This window comes from Thamnophis elegans, chromosome 4, assembly GCF_009769535.1.
Source record: "Thamnophis elegans isolate rThaEle1 chromosome 4, rThaEle1.pri, whole genome shotgun sequence".
NCBI lineage: Eukaryota > Metazoa > Chordata > Lepidosauria > Squamata > Colubridae > Thamnophis > Thamnophis elegans.
In genome coordinates this window covers 95,457,512-95,480,294 of record NC_045544.1, presented here as the reverse complement: position 1 = coordinate 95,480,294, position 22,783 = coordinate 95,457,512, and the positions used below count along the sequence as shown (strand labels likewise).

The window sequence follows — 22,783 nt, the reverse complement described above, 5'->3', positions numbered from 1 at the left end:
TTGGGTAAGGAGTGAATGTTTCAATTAAAAAAAAAAGTCCAGTCGCTGGATAGTATGGTTTAAATGCTTCAAATAAGTAAAAGGGGAAAGAACAATGAGAGCAATAATATTTTGACTAAATAATTCTCTAAAGCAGTGGTCCCCAACCTTTTATCGCCGCGGACCAGTCAGCCTGTGATAATTTTACCGTGGCCCGCTGATGCGCGCGCAGGGGTGGGGGTGGGGGTGTAAAAAAACTCCCAGCCCGGAGTACCCCTTTAAGTAATCCATATTTCAGTAAACTGATCTACCGTCAGGCTGTTGCTTGTAAACTGGACTAACTATTTCTAGTTAATTTCTAACTATTTGAATGGAAGATTATATGCTTATAGTTTCTATTCTTTTGTTAACACACAACCACATTTTTATTCTTCTACAGACACCATTTTTAATTACCAGGATAGTACACCAATGACAGCACCATGATCAGAAATGTTAAATGTTGCATTATTTTCAATATGTATTTGTAAATATATGCCAAATAGATTGCAATCGCTTTCTGGACTTCCTTAAATTTGCAGGTAAATGCTGCAATAGATATATAGCTCCCATCAGATTGATGATCACCCAAAATGTTATTCATTGAATTCACTGTGAATCCTTTCTTAGTAAGTGCATTCAAGCCAGCCTACTACTAGCTGGTAGCCTCTCTGTCCATTCACCAAATTATCTGGGACAAGGGTGTCAGAGTGACATCGAAAATGTCAAGGTAATAGCCATGACTATGAAATTAAAAGCCTATTTATTCTTTTATTTGCATCACATAAAAACCAGATGGTTCCCATCTTGAATTTTTCTAAATACATCCTACATACAACCATGATGCAGGAGTTTTCATTCAGCAAGGAAAAAGGAACCGGTGACTTGAGCCAAGTCAACATCTGGAAATCTTATCCCAGTCATATCCAACCTAGCTTATTTTTGAGATCACCTCAAGGCGAGCTGGAGCGGGACGCGCTGCGCCACGAGTTGGAGAGCTTGGAGAGGCTGAGCGCGCAACTTGGAGAGCTGCGGTCTCCGCCGCCTGGAGCCCGAGCTGGCCCGGCGGCGGCAGCAGCTGGAGGGGCTGTGGGCCGACTGCGCCGCTCTGGAGGCGCTGCTGGAGCAGCTCCTGGCCGAGCACGAAGGGCTGCAGGAAGCGCGCAAGCAGCGGCCAGCCGCGCTGCTGTCTGCCCCCGCGCGTCCTCCGGGCCGGGCGCTCCGAGAAGCGGCAGCTGGCCTCCGACTACGCGCTGGTGGTGAGCTGGAGCTGCGCGCAGAGCCTGGAGCGATACGAGGCCGAGTTGCGGGCGATGCAGGAGCTGGAAGGGGGCCGCCTGGGCCAAGAGGACCTGCGCAAGCTGCGCGGCGCAGAACCAGGAGAGCCGCCGGCGCCTCGAGGAGCTGTGGCGCCGCTGCCGGGAGCTTTGCGCGCTGGGCGAGCGGCTGGAAGAGGAGCGGCTGGCGCAGCAGGAGAGCCACGGCGCCCAGCTGCAGGGATCATGGCCCCCGGCCGCTGCGCGGCCCAGTGCCAGGTACTCCGCGGCCGGCACCGGTCCGCGGACCGGGGGTTGGGGACCACTGCTCTAAAGCAGTGCTTCTCAAACTTGGCAACTTTAATGGACATCAACTCCCAAATTTCCCAGCTGGTCAAAGGAAATAAAATATTTTAAAAGTTGCCAAGTTTGAAAACGCTGCTCTAAAATATGGTGTGCTATCTAACCCTGAATATACATGACAAAATACCGACTTCTTCCTCATTCATTTTATTAAAATGGTTTACAGTTATATAAAAATACCTTATACAAAACAATAACTAGATTAAATAAATATATTCTAATATAAATTAACATTTTGTTAATTTTAAGGACAATTTGAAATAACAGAGCCTTTAAAGTATTTCTTGATTAAGTTTATAAATTCCATATAACTTCAGTTTCATTATTTTGGGATGGGGCTCATATTTAACATTTGAAGATAAATGTTATGTATGGCTAGTTGTACCAGTATACATATAGATAGGATGCATCTAGAGCAATATATAGGGACAGATGTACATTCAGATGTGCAATCTAGTTTAAACTTAGAGTTTCCTACAGTAGGAATGTTGCACAGTAAGCTGTTTCTGCATAAACATATCTTTTACAGAAGTGAGAATAATGGTTGCAAACATGTCTTTTTTAATAAAATGTACAGTAAATGAAATATGATTATACATAGCCTCTATAAGAGTATCAGAGTACCATTATTAATTTTACAGGGAGACTGCAGCAAATATAGAGCTATGTTGGGCTCTTACCCAAGTACCTTGAAAATAAAAAAAAAATCAGGTAAAAGTCAAGGTGGTAGAATTTTATATAGTTTTATTTTCCAGCATGAAAATGAATCTGCTAATTAAATGTAATGAACTTGCTTTGGAAAATGCTGGTCCCACTTCTAAAGTCTAAAAGACTTCAAAAATAAATTTCCCAAAATTTGTCCTAATTAGCAGCATAGTATGTCAGAAACCCTACATATACAGATTTGCAGAAATTTATTTATAGACGTGCTAGTTGGTTACACAACTATAGTTCTTTTAAATCAGTACTTTCTTTTTTAACAAAGGGAGAAATTTTGCAGAAGTGACGAACTGTGTGAAGTGAGAAATAGCTCCTAGGCTGTAATCATTTGTAATATCCTCTAGAGCCGGGATGGTGAACCTATGGCACGTGTGCCACAGGTGGCACATGGAGCCATTTGTCAGGGCCCGTGAGGCGTTGCCCTGTCAGCTGGCCAGCGAGCATGCACATGCTGGCCAGCTGAATTCAGCCATTCTTAAAGCCATTTTTCACCCTCCCCAGGCTCCAGAGGCTTTATAGAAGGAGTTTTGTTCAAAGTTTTGATATATATTTATCAACATTCGAACACTGCATTCATATATATGAGAATATAAGTGGGCAAATTATTTTAATAAATAATAAACAAGAGTGATAAATGGTTTTGTAAACTTGTAAAAAATAAATAGCAGATCTGTGAATTGCCTTATGAGTCAAAATTAAATCAGTTTGGCGAGGTGTACGTTGACTAGTAGATCCTACAGCCAGCTTTTCGAATGAGTAAAGTAGATTGGCAAAGATTTACTAATAGTGAAAACAAAATAATCTCTCCCTTCCGTACTCTACACCTCTTCATCTGATTATCTACTACACAAATGAAAAATGAGAATGGTAATAATCAAGAATTGAATTTTTTTTATCAGATATCTTGAATTCAAAGTGTACTTTTTTACATTGCTGATTTAAACTGTAAATAATTGTACATGTATTCTTGTTCTGTTAACTAATATTATACTACTCAGAATTGTCTTTTGTTTAACAGTATTGCTTAAAAAATCAATTAATTTATGAGCAACACTGTTTAAAAAGCCTAAAATTATCTTCATACATGTATGTTCATCACTAAATGATATAACATTTTGCTAACTTGCATGTGTAACAATTGAATAGTATTTTATATTACCATCAACAGATATTGTCCCTAAAGCAAGATTTCTATCCTGAGAGTTGCAAGCCAATAAAATAGAGCAGAACAAAAAATGGTGGACAGAGATCTGTTTGAAAGTACCAGAATGAAAAGATAAGATTTTATGAAGTTTTATCAGGTATTTAAATTCTAAACAGGTTTCTCAATAAGTAGTTTATAAGGTTATGTCTAGATCAATTAAGACTGAAAGCACACATATTTCACCCTAAATGAGTTATTGTATATATACTATATTCACATATCATTCCAAGATGTAATTACTTGCAAGTAGGATCAGTGAATAAACTATTAACTTATTTTAGAGAAGTAAACTACAGATTGAAACAACTATTTGCTGTTGGCTTAATCATTATAACTATGAGTCATGGAAGGCTTCCCGCAATCTGAGTTATTCCTAATGTTTTTTGCCTTGCCAAGCACTTAACTTATCTACATAGATCTATATAAGTGCGTTAAATGAGGGAGAAACAAACTATGACCTGGTCTGACTATACTCATTGCAAGAATTCTGTCATATTTTACAAGAGATGGTTTAGCATGATATGTGGATACAGTCACATTTTTCAAAGTTCTAAATCTAGGAGCGATTTTAGAAAAAACTCAAGAGTTTTAGAAGGAAAAGGAGGGAAAGCAGAGGCTTTGTATGAATCTTTGTATTAAAGATTATTATTATTTCTCCAACTTCCGATTATTTTTAGTACCCAATTCACAGTGTTATTCAGAATAATTCTATTTGTATTACCATATACGCTATATATATTATTTTGTACTTTGTATATTATAATAATTATGAAGAAAATGCAATTTCTTGTGTACCGCAGCTTTCACTTTGACTAGGACTATTACTTCTAGGGTGCAAAAATCCAGCTACTAAGGCAAAAAAAGATCATTCTTCTATATTTTTACTGTCATCCAGGAGACATCTGAATTTTTACAGTTCATATCTGAGAGTTCCAAGCTTGATAGAAGAATAATGTGCAAGAAATATTGTTAATTTCTAATTTACAACAGACTGTCCTTTCAAAATAATAACCTAATATAAATGACATATAGTCATAGATACTTGAACTTTTCATAATAAAGTAGGTCCTTTGGTTGGTCTGTTTTGCAGTAAAAATGAATGACATTCTATATCATTAGATTTTGGATTTCTTGATTGTGGAGCAGAAAATTCATGAACTGTCTTCTTCTGTTGATGGAAATTGTTAATATAGCTGGCAATAAGTAGAGTACTCTCAAGGATCTGAAACAAAATGCATGCAGTTAATAGTAATGATACATTTAGAACCCTTTTAATTGAACTAATTGTCTAATTGAACCACACTGAATGGGGAGCACAAAGTAGAGTGTGTCTTAAAGTTCCAATTCAACGCTTTCTCCAATGCATTGATAATATTGTTGTCAAAGTGTATCCATCAATCAAAGGATATGAAGGAGGGGATATGGTGCCTTTGCACTAGTTGATGTAACTAGCTACAGAAGTGGTATCAGCTTTTCTTGTAAATGCCTCCACCCATTTGGAAACATGCTTTTGCATTTTGAAATGATATTTCAATAAGGTCAGGAAATACTGTTATGGGTCCAAAGGATTTTACAATACTGTAAGGGAGAAGACAACTCAGAATCTATCTGACTGAGGTTATTTTCCTAAACATTTTTGATTCTCTCTTCTCTCTTCTCATTTTACTTCATATATTGCTTTCATAACAATTGTAGCCAATCACAAAATATAGATTTAATAAAAGACTAGTTCTAGTCCTTCCTGCATGCTTTTTTACAATCCTCCCACTTACCTTTACATTTGTTTAGGATTAGTTACAGCTATCTAGAGACGTTCTTGAAAATAAAAATGGTGCCAATCGTTTTATTTTGAACCATGCCAACCTTACATGTTAGATGAACAGCATTTGAAAAACAAACTTAAAAGTTAATTAAGCAGGGAGATTTTTATGTGTGTTAGATATCTACTTTTGTTCTATATATGCTATGTTATTTAAAGATGGTAAACATTTTGGTTAATATACTAACCTTTGGTTTGGCAAAAGTAAACAAGAGTTTTCAGTATGCTTCTCCTTCTGTACTTATGTTGTTTATCCCAGCATAAAGTCTTCTTGATAACCTCCAAAGGTCACTAGGTTCTTATATAAATACGTCATTATTAACCGCTAGAAGTCCAAAGAAATGATGTTCCATGAAAGAGAGGGAAAAGAAATAAAGAGAGAAAATAATGTCTATTTATTTTCATAGGCATGGCTTTGAACTCAGGAGTTAGTTTCACTTACTAGCATTTAGAATGAAAAGCAGAGAGGCAATAACTAATTAAATTCAGCCCACATAACACCGATCCTCCGTGAGCTGCGCTGGCTACCTGTTGATCTCCGGGTGCACTTCAAGGTCCTACTTACCATCCACAAAGCGCTCCAATGGTAGTGGGTCTGACTATTTGAGAGACCCGCTTCTGCCAATTACCTCCCTGCGTCCCATCAGGTCGCACAGGTAGGCCTCCTCCGAATTCCATCCGCCAGTCAGTGCCGACTGGCGACTACGCGGAGGAGAGCCTTCTCAGTTGCAGCTCCGACGCTAGGGAACAATCTCCCCGTGGAGATCCGCACCCTCACCACCGTCCCGGCCTTCCGCCGGCCCTTAAGATCTGGCTATCCCGTCAGGCCTGGGGATAGGACTTTACTCTCTCCCTGCCCGAATGCCGAGTGAATGTTGTGCTTTTTATTGTTAATTATTTTACTCACATTTTCTTTTATGTCTTGTCTTGCACTCCCCTCCCTCATTATTGTAAGCTGCCCTGAGTCCCTCAGGGAAAAGGGCGGCCTATAAGTGTTTAATAAAACCTAAAAAACCTTTGATTTTAATTAACTATGTTAAACTCTAAATCCATTCCAATGAGACTTATTTTTTAGAACAAGTATTGACATTAGTCTAAGACATACTTTCTACAAATAACCCTTTGTAATGGGGTGTGAGAATAAGCTTGTAGAATAGGAGGAAGAGCCATAGCCAAAACAATGGTTAGATAAGAACAATCTTAGTCCAAAGCAGAAATACAATGTGAGAAAACATCTCAGATTGAGTTAACCCTGAGTTCTCTGTAGGGTAAAGGGAGGTGGTTGGTCACATTCATACATGCAAGATATTGCAATACAGCATATATTAGCATTCATATGTTAGGGTTCCTTGTCTGGTCTACCTCAAAGGACTGACAACAATATTGCAAATCTGAATTTCCCTCCCCTTTATATCAAAAATTGTAATTGCCATATTAGTACTAGTTTAAAAAAATCAAGGAATATTTTCTAATAGTGACAATCTACTATATTTTTTGGAGTATAAGACACGTATAATAAAAGAGTAAAACTACTGCAGTAATAACTGTTTGTTATTGATTGATTGAGCTTCATTAAAAGCGCTCTTGAAAAGTGCAGTTTTCAATTATTTTAAATACTGTATTTTCGGTGTATAAGCCACCCCTTTTCCCCCAAAAAGGAGGGTGAAATTCTGGGTGTGCTTATACACTGAATACAGATTTTGGCCTCCCAAAACCCTCCCCTTCACAAAAATGGACGCTATAGCATAGCCTTTAGGACGCTTGTAAGAGCCAAGGTGGCGCAGTGGTTAAATGCAGCACTGCAGGCTACTGCTAGATCGCAGGTCAGCGGTTCAAATCTCACCGGCTCAGGGTTGACTCAGCCTTCCATCCTTCCGAGGTGGGTAAAATGAGGACCCAGATTGTTGGGGGCAATATGCTGACTCTCCGTAAACCGCTTAGAGAGGCCTGAAAGGCCTATTGAAGCGGGATATAAGTCTACTGCTATATTGTAGAGTGCTCCTGGGGGCTGGGGAGAGCAAAAATGAGTGAAAAACGGGCTGTTTTTGCTTGTTTCCCCCCCCTGCCCCCAGGAGTACTCTAGAAGCCTCCTAAAGACTTGCCCCTTTTGGGGGGAAGAAATGGGCTGTTTTTGCCCCCCTTCCTGCAGCACACAGGAACACTTTGCAGGCCTCTCAACTCTCTGCATGCTCGTTTTTCACAAAAAATGAGGTATCAGAGGGTTTGGGAGGTCTGCAGCATGCAAAAACTTTTTAAAAAAATTTACCTCTTCAAAATCTTGGTGTGTCTTATAATCCTGTGTGTTTATATTCCCAAAAATATGGTAAATCAACGATAACCAGTTGTACAGGATGCTTCCTTTAGCACACAGTTATAAGTGTGCTGAATTCTGATTTTATATAAGCTGGTCTAATATTGGTAAATAACCTCTTCATTTGTATATAAACCCTTTTCATTTGTGTTTAAAGCATACAAACTATTTCTTCCTTACCATGGAGTTGTATTCAAGAATATTAATACCATTTTCAGCAAACAGCAAGCCATATCAAAGTACTCTCTGGTGTGGATGCTGTCAAAAGCTAAAACAAATGAACAACAACAAAAGAAATATACATATAGTATATTTAGTACCTACTTAACTGCAGTTATGACATTATATATATTAACAAACTGTTCTACATTTTAAATTAATAACAAATAATGAACAATTCCATAAAAAGAAACTACCTGCGGTAAATATATTGGTGTTTCCTCTGGAAATACCAACAAGAGACATGGTGCATTCCCCTTTTCGGGATGTATTCAGGCAGAGACTAGATAATTACTTGTCACAAATGCTCAAATTTGATTTTTGCCTCAGTAACCTCAATGGCTTATTCCAACCTCTGCTTTTATTACAATCAGATTTTCCTGCTTTTGGACTATTCTATTATGCTCAAACATAAAGTGATATCAAAACGATTAGGTTCTTGGCATTTTATGTTCTACTCTAATCATAACAATGTAGTGTCTGTCTGTCTATCTATCTATCTATCTATCTATCTATCTATCTATCTATCTATCTATCTATCTATACTACATCTATCTATCTCTATCTATCTATCTATCTATCTATCTATCTATCTATCTATCTATCATCTAGATAGATAGATAGATAGATAGATAGATAGATAGATAAGGTAAGAAAGCCTGTGCAGTGTATTGATTTAGAAGTAGCCAGAAACTGGGAGACTATAGCTTTTCACTCCCATCTTAGGTACAAAGATAATTGGGTGACATTCGGCTAGTGCAGTGCTGGCGAATCTTTTTTGGCTCGTGTGCCAAAAGCGGGAGCACAGGGGGTCGTGCGTGGGCGTGCCACACCCATAATTCAATGCACAACTCCAGCGCGCATGACCAGTGCTCCCATTTTTTGCATGCTAACCCTAACCCTCCCCAGGCTCCAGAGGCTTTATAGGAGCCTGGGGAAGGTGAAAATTATTAAATTATTAAGCTAATTTTAGTAATAGCTGGAGGGCAACGAGATTACCTGAGAGATCCTTCAAGCAACAAAGTGCAGAGAGAAGTCTATAAAAACCTTATAAAGAGATAAAAAGACTGACACCACAATTGGCAAGAGAGATAAGACTGTTTTGTTACTGGAAAGATACAGGTTGACAATGAAAGTTGATAATAAAAAATTAGTTGATTTTGGTGATCAATAAGTAGGAATTTAGTAATTCTTAGATTGTTTTAGATTGTTATTAAATGTTTATTCGTTAACAAATAACTATAATAACAATAATGAAATGATAATGGATACAGCTTAATAATATATACATGTACTGGCAAACTAATAAAAGAAATTTGGATATAAATTGAAAATTGCGATCTAGGAAAAAACCTATCATTAACAAATGACCTTTTATAACAAATTTTTATTTAGATCTCGTCATAAAGGTGTAAGGTTTTTTTTTCTTTGGGTCTGACGAGAGGAGATGGGATATAAATAGTAAATGATTTTTAGCCAATTATAATAACAAAAGGAAATGTTAATGGATATTGTTTAATATATATACATGCTCTGGTATTGGCAAAAGCAACTTGGATACAAATTCTAAACAGCGAATTGGGGGGGGAGGTTTAGAAACTTTATTAATTGACTTTTACTTAGAAGATGTCATAAAGGGGTAATGTTATTGGAGGATTTTTTGAAATAGCTAATGAATGCCATTATGTGGTTGTGTCTTTAAGTATGAATGATTTGAGGTAAAAGCACGTTCAAATAATTGTAGTCAAATGAGAATTGTGATACATTGATAGTAAGATATACAAGATTTTGGATTTAAAGTGTATAATCTAATATGAACTATAAGTAATGACTGTGAAGGAAATGCACAAAAGTTACCTGTAACCAATCGCTTTCTACAAGATGTAATGAAGGATGATTCTTTTTTTGTGTTTTGTTTAATTAAAATTTAAAAAACTTTTCAAAAAAAAAGATCATGGCAGCAGTTGTACTCTACACTGGTTAGATTGAACTTTGCAATTAAATACTTTTCCTAGAATAATGATGGACTCGCCCTCACTGGAAGTTTTCCAGTGTGGATGGCCATTCCTGAATTGATTAAAGTGTTGATGCTATTATCATGATCCTTACTAGTTGAATATTTCCTGCTCCATTCAATGCATTTATAAAACCCACATAAGATATTAATAACTAAATGCTTTAAGTATTTAATGACAAGAGTAGAAAGTGCAAGGAAGCAGTGTACAGGCAAAGATTTTTTTTCTGGTGAAGAAGAAAGTGAACCAATATTTTTCTTACTTTTGCTGCAAACAGCTGGGCACCAAAGAGAGGCCACTTCCGTACCACAGCAAGGTAAATGCGCACACAATCTACAGCAGTATGCCCACGAAGAGCCATCCATTTGGTTGATAATCTCTGGTAAAGCTGTCTTTTAACATGAAGTATAAGGAGAAAATATAATAAAACAATATGGGATGAAATGAATTATTATTTGACTGTTATGAAATGAAGTGCAATATGTATATGTATATACAGTGTCTATGTCTATATAAAATAGGTGGTATCATTTTGTAACTTTTGGAATTTTGGATTTAATGTGATTGTGGTATGAGATAATTTCCAGCCTACTGGCAATAGAAATGGAAAAAATATCTGTATAATGAGAAAATGGAGCAGATAGTAACATGTACTCAACAGTACTCTTCCATACAATATATGTCTTATGTTTTGATGCACAAAATTATTTCTTTTACCATTGTATATTCTGAGATTTCAGGCAACAACTACAATAATTAATTACCATAATAAATATAAATATAAATAAACAATAGTGTACATTTAATTTGGGTGTTAATCACATGTTTTGAAATAATTTATCCAACTTTTCTAGTCTCTGTCTAAGAAATAAAAATTACTGAAACATTTAACAGGACCTTTATGTAATTCTATTTGCAGCTTTAAAAATATATAAATATTAGTAACATACCTTAACTGTTCTTCTGAACAATTATCTCTGTATCTTTTGGGGTAAAATTTCTCTACAACTTGTTTTAAAGTTTGATTAGATTTTGACAGGGAAGTTACTTGACCTGCTGGAGTTGAGAAAGGTCTTTCAAAATCTCCTATTTCCACCTGGTGGATAAGCAACATAAGATGAAAATAGTGAACAAAAAAGTTATTACAAAAGCATTTTAGTACCTCAGCATACTTAAGCATCTACAATCTAATATCTATAATGTAATGTGTATATTCTCAGTAATCTTTTCTAATTGTTGTAAATTCATGACTTATTTTTAGAAGCTGAAAGTTTTAGATGCAGAAATTATAAGTGACAGTAGAATTAACTATAAACATTTGGTATTTGTGGTGTTGTGTTGTTTTGTGTGAACAGTAACCATCATTTTCTTTAAGTAGAATGAAACACAGATGAACACTACATTATTCTTCTGCTCTTGGACTATATAAGACAGAATGCTGCTTTCAAACCGAACAAACACTGAATTTGTGATATGGATCACCAGATGTTGATATATTGCATATCCATAGAGAAACACTCCTAGGCTATTTATATTGTGACCATATAGTTCAAACACTATCAGCAATCAAGAGGTACTGATCTGGATATGGACTTAAATATACTTCTATTCATACCAATGTTCAGTCTGGATCATCTCTACCCCTCCAGTTATTTTTGAAATAAAATTTTCCCTTTAAGGCAAATTATGTCTGTTTTTAAGCCATTTTCCATTATTTCATAAGACACTGATATATTTCATCATTATTAAATGGGATTCAAATGCATCACAAAAAGTTAATTTATGGCATGGTAATGTTACTACATTAAAAGTATTCTGTAAAAAAACACTTTTTCTTCTTAATCACAGTATTTCGCTATTTCGAAAACACCATTTCTCCCTCTGTTTGAAAACAGTCTAAAAAGTTTAGTACTCCCCATAGACTAGTAAAGCACTCCTTAAAATAATAAAAAGGAGGTTGTTTTTCTTATCAAACTGTCCTTCCCATTTCCTGAACCTTTTCTTTTTGTTTGCCTAACATATTTTTCTAATGTATACCTCTCATCTTGGCTAGAATTGACACATACCCTAAACATTAAAAACTAAATTAACACAAAATATACATAAAGCACTTTATAAAAAGCAAGGTGTCAATTATAGAGTCTCTAGAATTGGAGTAACATATAAACTAGTAATAAAAAATAAACATTATGTGGGCCTGGACAACTCTTAATAAAGGTAGCAAATTTGGAAAATGTTGCTTAGCATTAACATTAAAACCTATCATTTGGAATATATTTGAAGATCAATTCACCAGCATCATTGTTTTACTTCTACAGTTTGGCTACTACTAGAAAATAAAATGTTGAATTTCACCGATTTGATAAGGCTTTATCAGATTAAAAAAGAATTATTCCAAGCATAAGGCCTAGAACATAAGAATAACTGATTTATCTATGCTTTATTATATCATAAAGGAAATCTACATTAAAGGCAGACAACTGGAAAATCACAAACATAATTACCTGGGCCAGAAGTGCTGCCAATTCTAGTGCCAGATCTTTATTTACAGGGAAGAACCCATTTATAATTTGATCATTTGTCTGATACATTAAGAGTAGCTTTTCTCTTTCTGTCTCTCCCCGGATTTGTACTGAAAAATAGAGCCTGTGAAAGAAAACAGTGATATGTTAAATGCTGATAATCACATAGTATGTGCAGTATGTGCAGGGAATAAATTATAAGGTACTGAAATATATATAAAGTCAGTTCTAGTAATACACATTTTAAAGACTACTAAAAAGAAGTCTGATCATTTTTAGACTGAATTGATGTAAAATTATGCCCTTTGTTGAAATATCAAAAGAGATAAATTTTAAGACACAATGCAATGCAATGAAATAAACATTTTTAATGTGATATTCACATAGGCTCTAGCTAAATGTCAGTATTATAAAACTTTTATAGGAAAAGAAAATATAAGGTAGCCATGCAGCGGGAAAATCACAAGAAATAAGGCAAGGAGATAAAAAAGGCAACCAAGACAAGGCTAAGATAATAATCTGAATTTCCACGTTCAGCAGGAAATCTCCTTTCTCAGAACACAAGACCAGAAGACTGTAAACAGGAGGACCAGTTTCTATTTGTTTCTCCTTGGTGCACTACCATCTTTGCCTACAAGTTGCTTTCAATGTGGAAATGACCTTCTCCAATGGAATCCAATTAAGCCGGTACCTTTAGTTTCCTCTTTCTGAATTTTTGCACATTTTTATTAGGAGATATGCAAGCTAAGAAAGGAGGATTCTGGTGGATCTTCCTAGATCTTTTGACCTGTTTCTTCCCTTCTAGTTTTTCAAAGAGAAAAAGAGATAAGAGATCAGAAATATAATGCACTTTGAACGTGCATCTTTTAACATTTTAATAACTAGTGTTATTGCCAAAAGCCTGATCAAAGGCAGGTAACAGTGAAGAATCTTAAAAAGTAGCTTCATGCAGAAAACAAGATATAAATCTATTCTAAAGTGCAAAGTTTTATAGGAATAGAAGATAGATAGAAATTCATTATCTTATACCTATTTTTGTAAGTAAGCCTAACTGTTCTTGTGCCTTCACATTTTCCTGGATGCTGCTCTTTAGAGGCTTGCTCCCATCTAGAAATAATGTCACAGATCTAGAAGGAAAGCCATGAATAATACGTTTATTCCATGAGTGGCCCCATATTATACATTTCGGTTAAAATTATTTTATTGTGCTGAAAGGATGTTTGCTTAAACTTAATTTGAAATAAAGTAAGAACGAGAGGGAACTGTTTTACTGGCTCTTAACAATGTTACGCAAATCAGCTGTGATAGAGTATTACACTCATATTAGAAAATATATAAAATATAAATATTTTCATTAAAATAGTTGCTTACTTTGATGTTTCCTTGAAGACAATGTTCAATATCTTTGCCGGAAGGGTCATCAGTAAATAGGGCAAATCCTGACTGTGCAGGTTTTCTCATTCCTGTATCCTGATTAAGTGTGCTCAAAAATTCTTCAACAGTGGTAGAAGCATCAAATCCAACAACCTGTGCAGACCACATAAATTTTACATCAATTAATTTTGCATCAAACTTTAATATTAGATTTTAAAGTAACAACTACCATGCTGAAACTATGAAAGTAACATGTAGCGGACTGGATTCAGGAATGTTCTACCTCCTACAAAGCACATCTATGTATCCAAATCAGACTGAAAATACAAATATATCAGTGGTTTTTACTACCGGTTCTGTGGGCATGGCATACTACAAAATCCCTATTCCCTCTCCACTCTCAAAATTTCCACTACCGGTTCTCTCTCCAGAACCTGTTAGAACTGGCTAAATACCACCTCTGAAATATGATATAAACCTAAGGATAATTATACAAAATGTAAAAATAAAAATATGGGTTAAAATCAAAGAGACATATTTTCCAAAATAGCACCATCTGAGTCCTACAATTACAGTTACATATATGTTCCATTGTAAAGCCACAGACAATGAACCAATGAATAATAAGATTTCGAGTCTACAATAACTGAAAAGTATATTACTGAGCCTGTGGGAACTCTCTTCCTCCTGTAGATGTACCCTATATTTGCTTCTTATTGTACTTGCTTGGTTGCAATGGATTTATCTTGGCTAGATAAAATCACCAATGGTCTGATTGGAAGCTTCAGAAGAAAGAAATTATGTCTACTACACAAACCCACACACAATCACTAGAGCTAATTGTCTGTCTTCTGAAGACCACACTAGCCTCCACAGTAACATTTAGAAATCTTCAATACCATAAAACAACTGCACATAACACCAAAGCCAACATGGATAATTTATTATAAATTGCTACAAATTGTTTTTCTAATAAATGTATATTCATTTTATGGTCAAATTTTATTTACTGAATAAAAATGTGCACATATAGACATGCATTCAGATTTAAAACGATCTTGAAATCTTTAAATATCTCTGGCATTTGTGATTTTATCTTCCCATTATAATTTTGATTATTTTATGCTTAATTCTACCTGGTATATGCCATTCATGAAATGTACTGGAATGCTAAAAGGCAAGGAGTGATGGTAGGGATTTCTTAGAAGTGTTGAAAGAATTTCCATTCTTGATGGTCTGGCTTCTCTGTCACCATTCTGTTGTGTTCTTTCTACACATCGTTGACAATAAATTGCGTATTTTCCAAATTCAGTCCTGTAAACACAAAGCTAGTCTTTATGGCTTCATATTTAAAACAGATTTCAAATTATCATGTTAATGTTTAAAAGTATTTAATATGTCAGAGTACAGATCTGTGGATTATACGTGAATTTAGATTGATATACAGAGTTCCAGACTGGCATAAAGACATCCTCTATAACAGTGTTTCTCAACCTTGGCCACTTGAAGATGTCTGGACTTCAACTCCCAGAATTCCCCAGCCAGCATTTAAGTACTTTGCAAATGTGCTGAAGAACTGGGTGTTGGGGTTTTGTTTTTTTTGCAAGCTATTAACTCATGTCTTTTAAGTTGTTTGCTTGCTGAAGCAATGAGAACAAGTATATCTTTTTTTAAAGCCAGATTGAAGCAGGGAAAATGAGATAAAGTTTTCCTAGAAATTGAAAAGTCAGAATAAATTTCTTTTTAGAAATCTGTCCTTCAAACTGAAGACTAACATAAAGGCTAGAAGGCAGGACAAAGGTAGAACTAAACTGGGAAATCTATTGGTTCACAGCCTTAAACAAAATATGAATGGAATAACTTCATCTTTCTTGTGAACTATGGATTAACTGTTTATTGAATATCTCCTCTCTTTTAACAGATAATGGTGTCAAGAAAAAGCCAGCTAAATTTTATTCTAGTATTATTTTTTCAAGAGATATATTATAAATATTTTGTACCTTTCCTAATCTCTTAAAACATAGCTGTGAAATACATATGTGAAATGCAAAACAGTAATTCAAATGCTGTACCAGCTGAATGGTAGATGGTACCGCTGGGCTACATTAACTAATGGTGCTACTTGCCAATGCAAAGATTTGCATTTTTAGAATAGCCTTTGGTTTTGGAAGGGGGGGGAATGTTGGGGCCCCTTAAACCTTTGTACCTTAGGCTAGTGCCTATTTAGCCTTAGCCATAAGCTGGTCCTGCCTCAACCAGCCTACTAAATTTCCAATTTGGAGCCCAAGTTGGATTTTAAATGTGAAAAAAAGAATGCTGAAGTGAGAGAATTCGAGGTTATTTCACTGAGGTCACAATAATTAAACTGCTATATGTGCAGTGGTGGGATTCAGCCAGTTCACATCATTTCGGGAGAACCGGTTGTCAACTTTCTGAGCAGTTTGGTGAACTGGTTGTTGGAAGAAATCATTAGGGAAGAGAACCAGTTGTTAAATTATTTGAATCCCACCACTGTATATGTGATAATGTTTTATTTCTATGTTACATTACATTCCAATATTTCAGTAATAAAAACCAATTTTCAGATTTCAGTCATTTTATTCTTCATAATTATACCTGGAATCTGCATTCTTCTTCAAATGAAGTTTGATGACCCAAAGAAATGGGTGTTGTGGGAGGAAGAGTCCAACACAGAGTGCTAAAAGCTGCCAGGCCTAGTCAAGAAAGAAAAGCAGAATCATTGCCTATAGTTTCTCCCAGGATCAAATTGTCTTCAAGCAAAGTCTATGAAAATAATAGACAACAACCTCTGAGAATCCTGCTTAAAGCCATTAGTTTTGTGTATACTTTTGTAAGATTAGAGTGAAGATAAACAAAATCAGACAATAGACAGGAGAATACAATAGAAAAAAAAGGGAAAATTGATAGATACATAAAACTCAGCTAATGCAAACTCCCAAGTCTAGTCTTAAAAATATGATATATATTTGTTTTAACAGTTGTTTTGATAATCCAAAACTAGTTATTACTTATTATATAGTATAATTAATCACAAATTCCCAGTTTAATTACATTCTTCAAATGAATGTAATATACGTTGAATTAATATAGCCAAGCCTCAGTCAAAACAATTTTTAAATGGCAATATTGCATTCACACAGTATGTTTGTGCCCAATTCACTTTGCTATTTCATAGGTTTTCTATCCTTCAGCTTAATGCAAGATAATAGAAAAAACAGTATATAACAACTGGAAAGGAAAGTGACATTACGGAATTATCTGGAATGAAACATCTTTGGAGATGAAACTAGCTTAGTTACTATTTAAGAGAAGAAGTGATACAATTAAGAAAGTAAAAGTAGACTATTTTTTATCATATTCTATTGTACATTTTTGGTGTTCTTATTGCACACTCTTTTATTAAAAAACTATACCATCCATCCTCAGTATAGGAGTGACAATATTTGCTGTAATATGTTTAGCACCTGAACTGGCCCTATTTGATTTGGTGGCTGCCGTCTTCTTGTCTGCTTTATCAACTGACAACAGATTTCATTCTGAAGCTCTGGATGTGTGAGACAGACTTGCAATGCACTTTGAGCCAAAGACACATGGTAGTCAATAGCAGGGGAATCCACAGCAGCATTGATAAACAACTGACATGTCTAGAAAAAAGCATAACACAGAGGAAATTCAGTTGTGTATTTCAAATTTCAAAGTGCTACATCAACTCTGATTTCATCATATTAAGAAACTAATTACTCAAACACTTGAATAACAAGTCCGTATCAGTGGTAGATAACAAGTACCTATTGGCTAGAAACAAATACTGAAAAAAGAAAAATCAGTTCCTTGTCGTTTACTGTCCTGGTGGCTAGCAGCTAATACTACTCTTTAGTTTTATTCCCAACAGACTCAGAGAATGGTGAGAAAACAAATCCATTTCTACTGGCTCAACTAACATCAATTGCTATTTAAGTTCCTCACCTCCCTGGATCATACAATTACCTTATGCAATGTTATCATGTTTGTTTATTGAGAATTATATTGTCTATCCTGATTGACAGTGACTGAGGCTTTTCACATTAGTACTTCCTAATCTGTTTGTCACAAATATAATAACTGAAATACACTCTTATTAAATATGGATTATGTTCACTTCATAATAAGGGAGATAGCTTGGTGTAGTGGTTAATGTGCTGGCCTAAAAAAGAGGACTGTGAGTTCTAGTTCCACCTTAAGCATGAAAGCTGTTGAGCCAGTCACACTCTCTCAGCCTGTCTCCTCCCACTACACAGGGTTGTTGTTGTGGGGCAATTGATGAAGAGGAAAGAGTATTATGAATATTTGCCACCTTGAGTTACTTATAAAGTACTAAAGGTGGGATAAAAATAAAATAAATAAAATAAATCACATTCAGCAGTTGCATTAGTTACAGGGTAGTCTGTAAGTACTTATTCAAATTAAGTATAATATTTATTCAAAACTTGGCCTTTAATAACTCTCCTTTCACTGTCTTGAGTATGACAAACAATTGCCAAAAGAATCTCCTTTATAGACATGGAACACTCTCACTGTGGAAAGTTGTCAAAAATTATCTTTAGAAATATAAGAATGATTATCTTTCAGCATCTAAAAGCCAGAGTTGAATTTTACAGTGGAACTCTGAACCTTTGCTTAAAGCAGATCTTTCCTTATGCAATTGCTAGTAAATGCATGCTGGATGGTTTCTTCAAATATATTTGGATTTTTATTATTTAAGCTTCTTTACACATTTATCTTTGGATGTACTACACATCTAACATTTGCAAGACGATTGCAAGCAAGCGTTAGGATTTATTTTATTTATTTACACACACATACACACACACTAACACAAGTCACAACTTACTATGATTAAGTGGCTGAATATTTAAACTGGATATTTTAAAGGAAACATTCTGTAAAAGTCATTACTGAAAAGGAAAAGTTGTGTCATGCTTACCTTGAATAATTTTATGGCTTCTGTTTGCAGCGCCTCTGATGGAAGGGTTGTAAGAGGAGAAGTAATTCCATCTTTGCTATGACAAAGAGTGGGATGCCTCCAGATTTGAGAAGCTGTAAATTAAAAGGGGGGCCAGAACAAATTACTATACATATACCCATGTACTACTTAAAAGTTCTCAGTTAAAATATAATGGTAGAGTGACTTATTAAAGTATTCTGCCTCAAAACTTTGCAAACTCTTAAATAGTGTCATGTTGGTTGATCCTATTGACACAATTTCATTATAAAAAAATTTGATTTTCTTCCTCTACATCAGTGCTATACATGCTTTAGAGAAGCTGATCTCCTCCAATAGTGCTCCAAATTAATTAATACATGAAATCAAGAAATATCACAAGATTTTAGGGATTCATCCTGGAATTCTGTAAGAGTTTAGGCAAGATTTTGTGTTGGAGAATACTGTCATAATCTGCATGATTTGCAATTTCATGGAATAATGACCATTTTAAAAAGCTATAACCACATACACCAAGAGTTAACTGGCTATAGATCACCAACAGTAACTGGCTACAGATTATGAAGAACTAAATTAAGAAAATAAATTACTTGGGATATTATATGATAACATGCTTATGTGTTATACAAGTATGTGCATAAACTTCAGCATATGTATGTATGTATGTATTTTCATGAAAATACTTATAGTCCAACATTATATCAAAACAGACTATTCTGAAGTGCACAAAATTAATTTCCAATGTTTTTGTAATATTATTCATCACAACAGTGTTTAATAGTTTATATTTCTTGCAAATGAATTTTCCCCACAAATATGCTTATTTGGGTTGCAAAGTAGATAAAACTTCAATATGCACTTTAAACTTCAGGGAGCAATATATCACTCTTACTGAAAATGTTAATATGCTCCTGCTGCACTCCTGTCTAGTAAATATCACGATGCTACTGACAATGTCAAAAGTTTAAAGATTTGATTAGTTAATTGGGCTGCGGGTTGTCTAGTAAGTCACACTATGACAGTTAACTTGAAAGGCAGTTTAAATAACCCTAATATGGCTATGTGAAAACTAAAAGAAAAGTACTGACAGCATTCCATATATATATTTTAAGTATTCATTTAGAAATATTAGTCCACTGCTTCCACTGTTACTCGAATAAATGATTTATAGATGAGAATAATGCATTATTTTCCAATCTGCATGCATCTGAACAATTAAAGATCAAGAGTAAAGTTTGTTGAATTACCCAATTGCATCAGTTTCTAGATGTAGCATTTTATGCTATGTAACATATTTATAATATTTACAATAACTGAAAAATTAATATACTGTTATAAATACATATTTAGATATATCCCTCCCATGCATTCTAATGAAAAGAACAATTAAGAAAATGGCTGCCACATGCAAGGGGGCAGGTAAAGAGAGTAAAGGATGAAATAAGTAACATATGCCACAATGCAAGTTCTATTCCTTTCCTGCCATAGTGTCACATGCATATAGATAACAATGTGGAATTTGCATCACAATTTGATTCTATGGTCTCTGAGATACCATTAGCTGACAGCCATTGATGTTTCCTAAAGAAATAGCTAAATAGCAAAAATTCCATATTCAAATGTGTTGCTTATAAGCTATATTGTAGAGGCTTTGAACAGTATTCTTGTATTTGTGATTTAAAAAAAATAGCTAATGGGGTTGCACACACTTTGCAACTGATTTTAAAAAGAGTTTTCAAAACTCAAACAAGTACTTCTCTGCTTTTTTTTAATCAGCCTGAAAAAATGATTCTGCTGATTTAAGGAATGTGTTCACTCTTAAAGCAGCAGCAATTATCCATCCTGATAAATAAGGATTGATAGCAGAAAATATATTGGCTTACTGGGTTCTCCTTCAATATTTAACAGTTTGCAGACAAGCTGTTCAAATTCTGTCCCAACATTTATATTTGTGCTTCCAGCAGCAATGGTGAGATAATAAAGCCAAGTATCCTAGGAAATCAAACATAATTTGTTTCACTTAAAAAATACATATGAATAACTATTCTACAGTTCAATTTAATCAAAGTATTAATTATGTTTATTTCCATCAGGAACATCGAGATAATCCAATACAAATTTACATCACAAAATGCAAAATAAATTACATTTTCTTAATTAAATTACATCATGATTAGTCTTTCAATATATAATTTATATAGGAATAAGCTCAATTAAACTTAATGGAATCTTCTACTCAACAATGGGATCTTCTCAACAAATATTCCATGCAATAGACAATTGGTAGTGAAAACAAATTGACAACACTGAAGAAAGTATAAAACTGAGTGAAAGATAAGAAAATATTACTGTGTCTCTCACTCCAAATAGCAATTTAATTATCAAAATGGTAGAAGAAAGGAAATATTAGATAAGAAATATATGAATCAAATGTGTTGCTGAAAATGAAAAAAAACCTAAAAATTAATTTCAGAAAAGTCTTAAAAACCTATTGGTGAATAATCACATCATTGTACATCTTCCTGACACATAACTTTTCAATTTACTTTATGGCATATTTTAGTTAATTATACAAATAGAAAAAAGTTTGAACTCATTTTAAGATAATTTAGCAAATTTACTATCTCACATAGTCATTCTGTTCAAATATAAAGTAAAACAGTTACAAAAAAGAACTTGCCTTCCTCTGGTCATATATACTCTCTCAAATATAAATTCTACTTCTTTTTTTACCCAGAGTTGCTTAGTTATGAATTACACATACTTTATCTTTATAAATGATAGTTTATGTATCTTTCTGCAACTTTCAACTTCTCCTTGCAGCTAATGAAGGGAAAGCACAATGCTCATTGGAACTAATTCCTGCTATTGTAAATTATTATGTATAATTATTCTAAATTTGCTGCTCCACTTTATTTATTAGCTTGGTCCAGATGTAACTTTATCCCTACATATACAGGTTTTTAGTTTTTTTTCTGCAAGTGATGAAAGCTGGCTGACAAATCTTGGAACAATGGAACATTTGCTACCTTCTCATACTTGGATCCTATTAGAAGATACGTGGGTGCTTGTTCCTTAGGATGGATGACAATGGTAAAATGTGTTGATAATAAGCTGCGACCACTGGCTTCATAATCTTCATCTGAATCACAGGATCGATCAACTTCTTCAACTTTAGCTTCTAATAACTTTATCTGGCCCAAGGGAAACTAAAAGTAAGGAATTAATATTAGGACACAGCTCTATTAAAATCTAATTCATTAATCTTTTCTATGGTCAAATTGAGCATATTTCTCATTCCATGACTGAAATTGGACAGACTTTGTTGAAAACATGATTTGTATTTATTCTGCTTATTTTAGTTACAACTATGCATAATTAATGGGATGGGGAAAGGATTAAAAATGATGAATTTCTTTTTTCAGCTGGCAAAAATGGTTGCAAATATGTGTCCATGGCTCCATTTATTTATTTTGTTTTGTTTTCACTCATCGTGGAGGAGTGAAACCAAGAAACGGAAGGACAAATTAGCCTCTTCTTCTTCCATTGGAATCTATATGGCTCAGATCCCTGTTGTGACTCGACAGGAACCTTTGGAGCTGCTATCAGACTCTGACAGCGAGGGGCCCGATGAGTCAAGCCTGGAGGAGGCGGAGGGCCCTGGACAGGGTTCTGACTCTGAGCAGGGCTCAGAGAGACTAGTTGGTCCCCAGGTAATGACTGAGCCTGGGATCAGTGAGAGAGGCTGACACAGAAACCTCCTGTGAGTTATTTCAGGATGCATGCAGGAGAAGGGCTGACCGACGTAAGGAGCAATTGAGGACTCACAGGGGACGATAACAAGCAGCTGTGGCTTGTTAGGATCTCCTCCTGCGGATAAGAGACTGATGGTGCCACACCCTAGTTGCAGAAGTCAACGTTCCATTCCGTGCCATTTCTGTTCTAGTCAAGCTCTCCGTT

At 35.0% G+C, this 22,783-nt stretch overlaps 1 protein-coding gene across 1 annotated transcript in view; it reads right to left on the bottom strand.

The window, feature by feature from the left end:
- Nucleotides 1-3,231: 3,231 nt before the first annotated feature.
- PLEKHH2 (pleckstrin homology, MyTH4 and FERM domain containing H2) overlaps nt 3,232-22,783 on the bottom strand; it is a 57,888-nt gene continuing 38,336 nt past the window's right edge. Inside the window, 16 exon segments of the mRNA XM_032215061.1 lie at nt 3,232-4,783; nt 5,569-5,636; nt 5,639-5,705; nt 7,872-7,910; nt 7,912-7,959; nt 10,188-10,317; nt 10,876-11,021; nt 12,430-12,571; nt 13,477-13,574; nt 13,819-13,974; nt 14,958-15,135; nt 16,438-16,535; nt 17,307-17,486; nt 18,806-18,918; nt 20,707-20,815; nt 21,853-22,032. Of these exon segments, the coding sequence (XP_032070952.1) occupies nt 4,613-4,783; nt 5,569-5,636; nt 5,639-5,705; nt 7,872-7,910; nt 7,912-7,959; nt 10,188-10,317; nt 10,876-11,021; nt 12,430-12,571; nt 13,477-13,574; nt 13,819-13,974; nt 14,958-15,135; nt 16,438-16,535; nt 17,307-17,486; nt 18,806-18,918; nt 20,707-20,815; nt 21,853-22,032 (1,923 nt within the window). The 3' untranslated portion in view covers nt 3,232-4,612.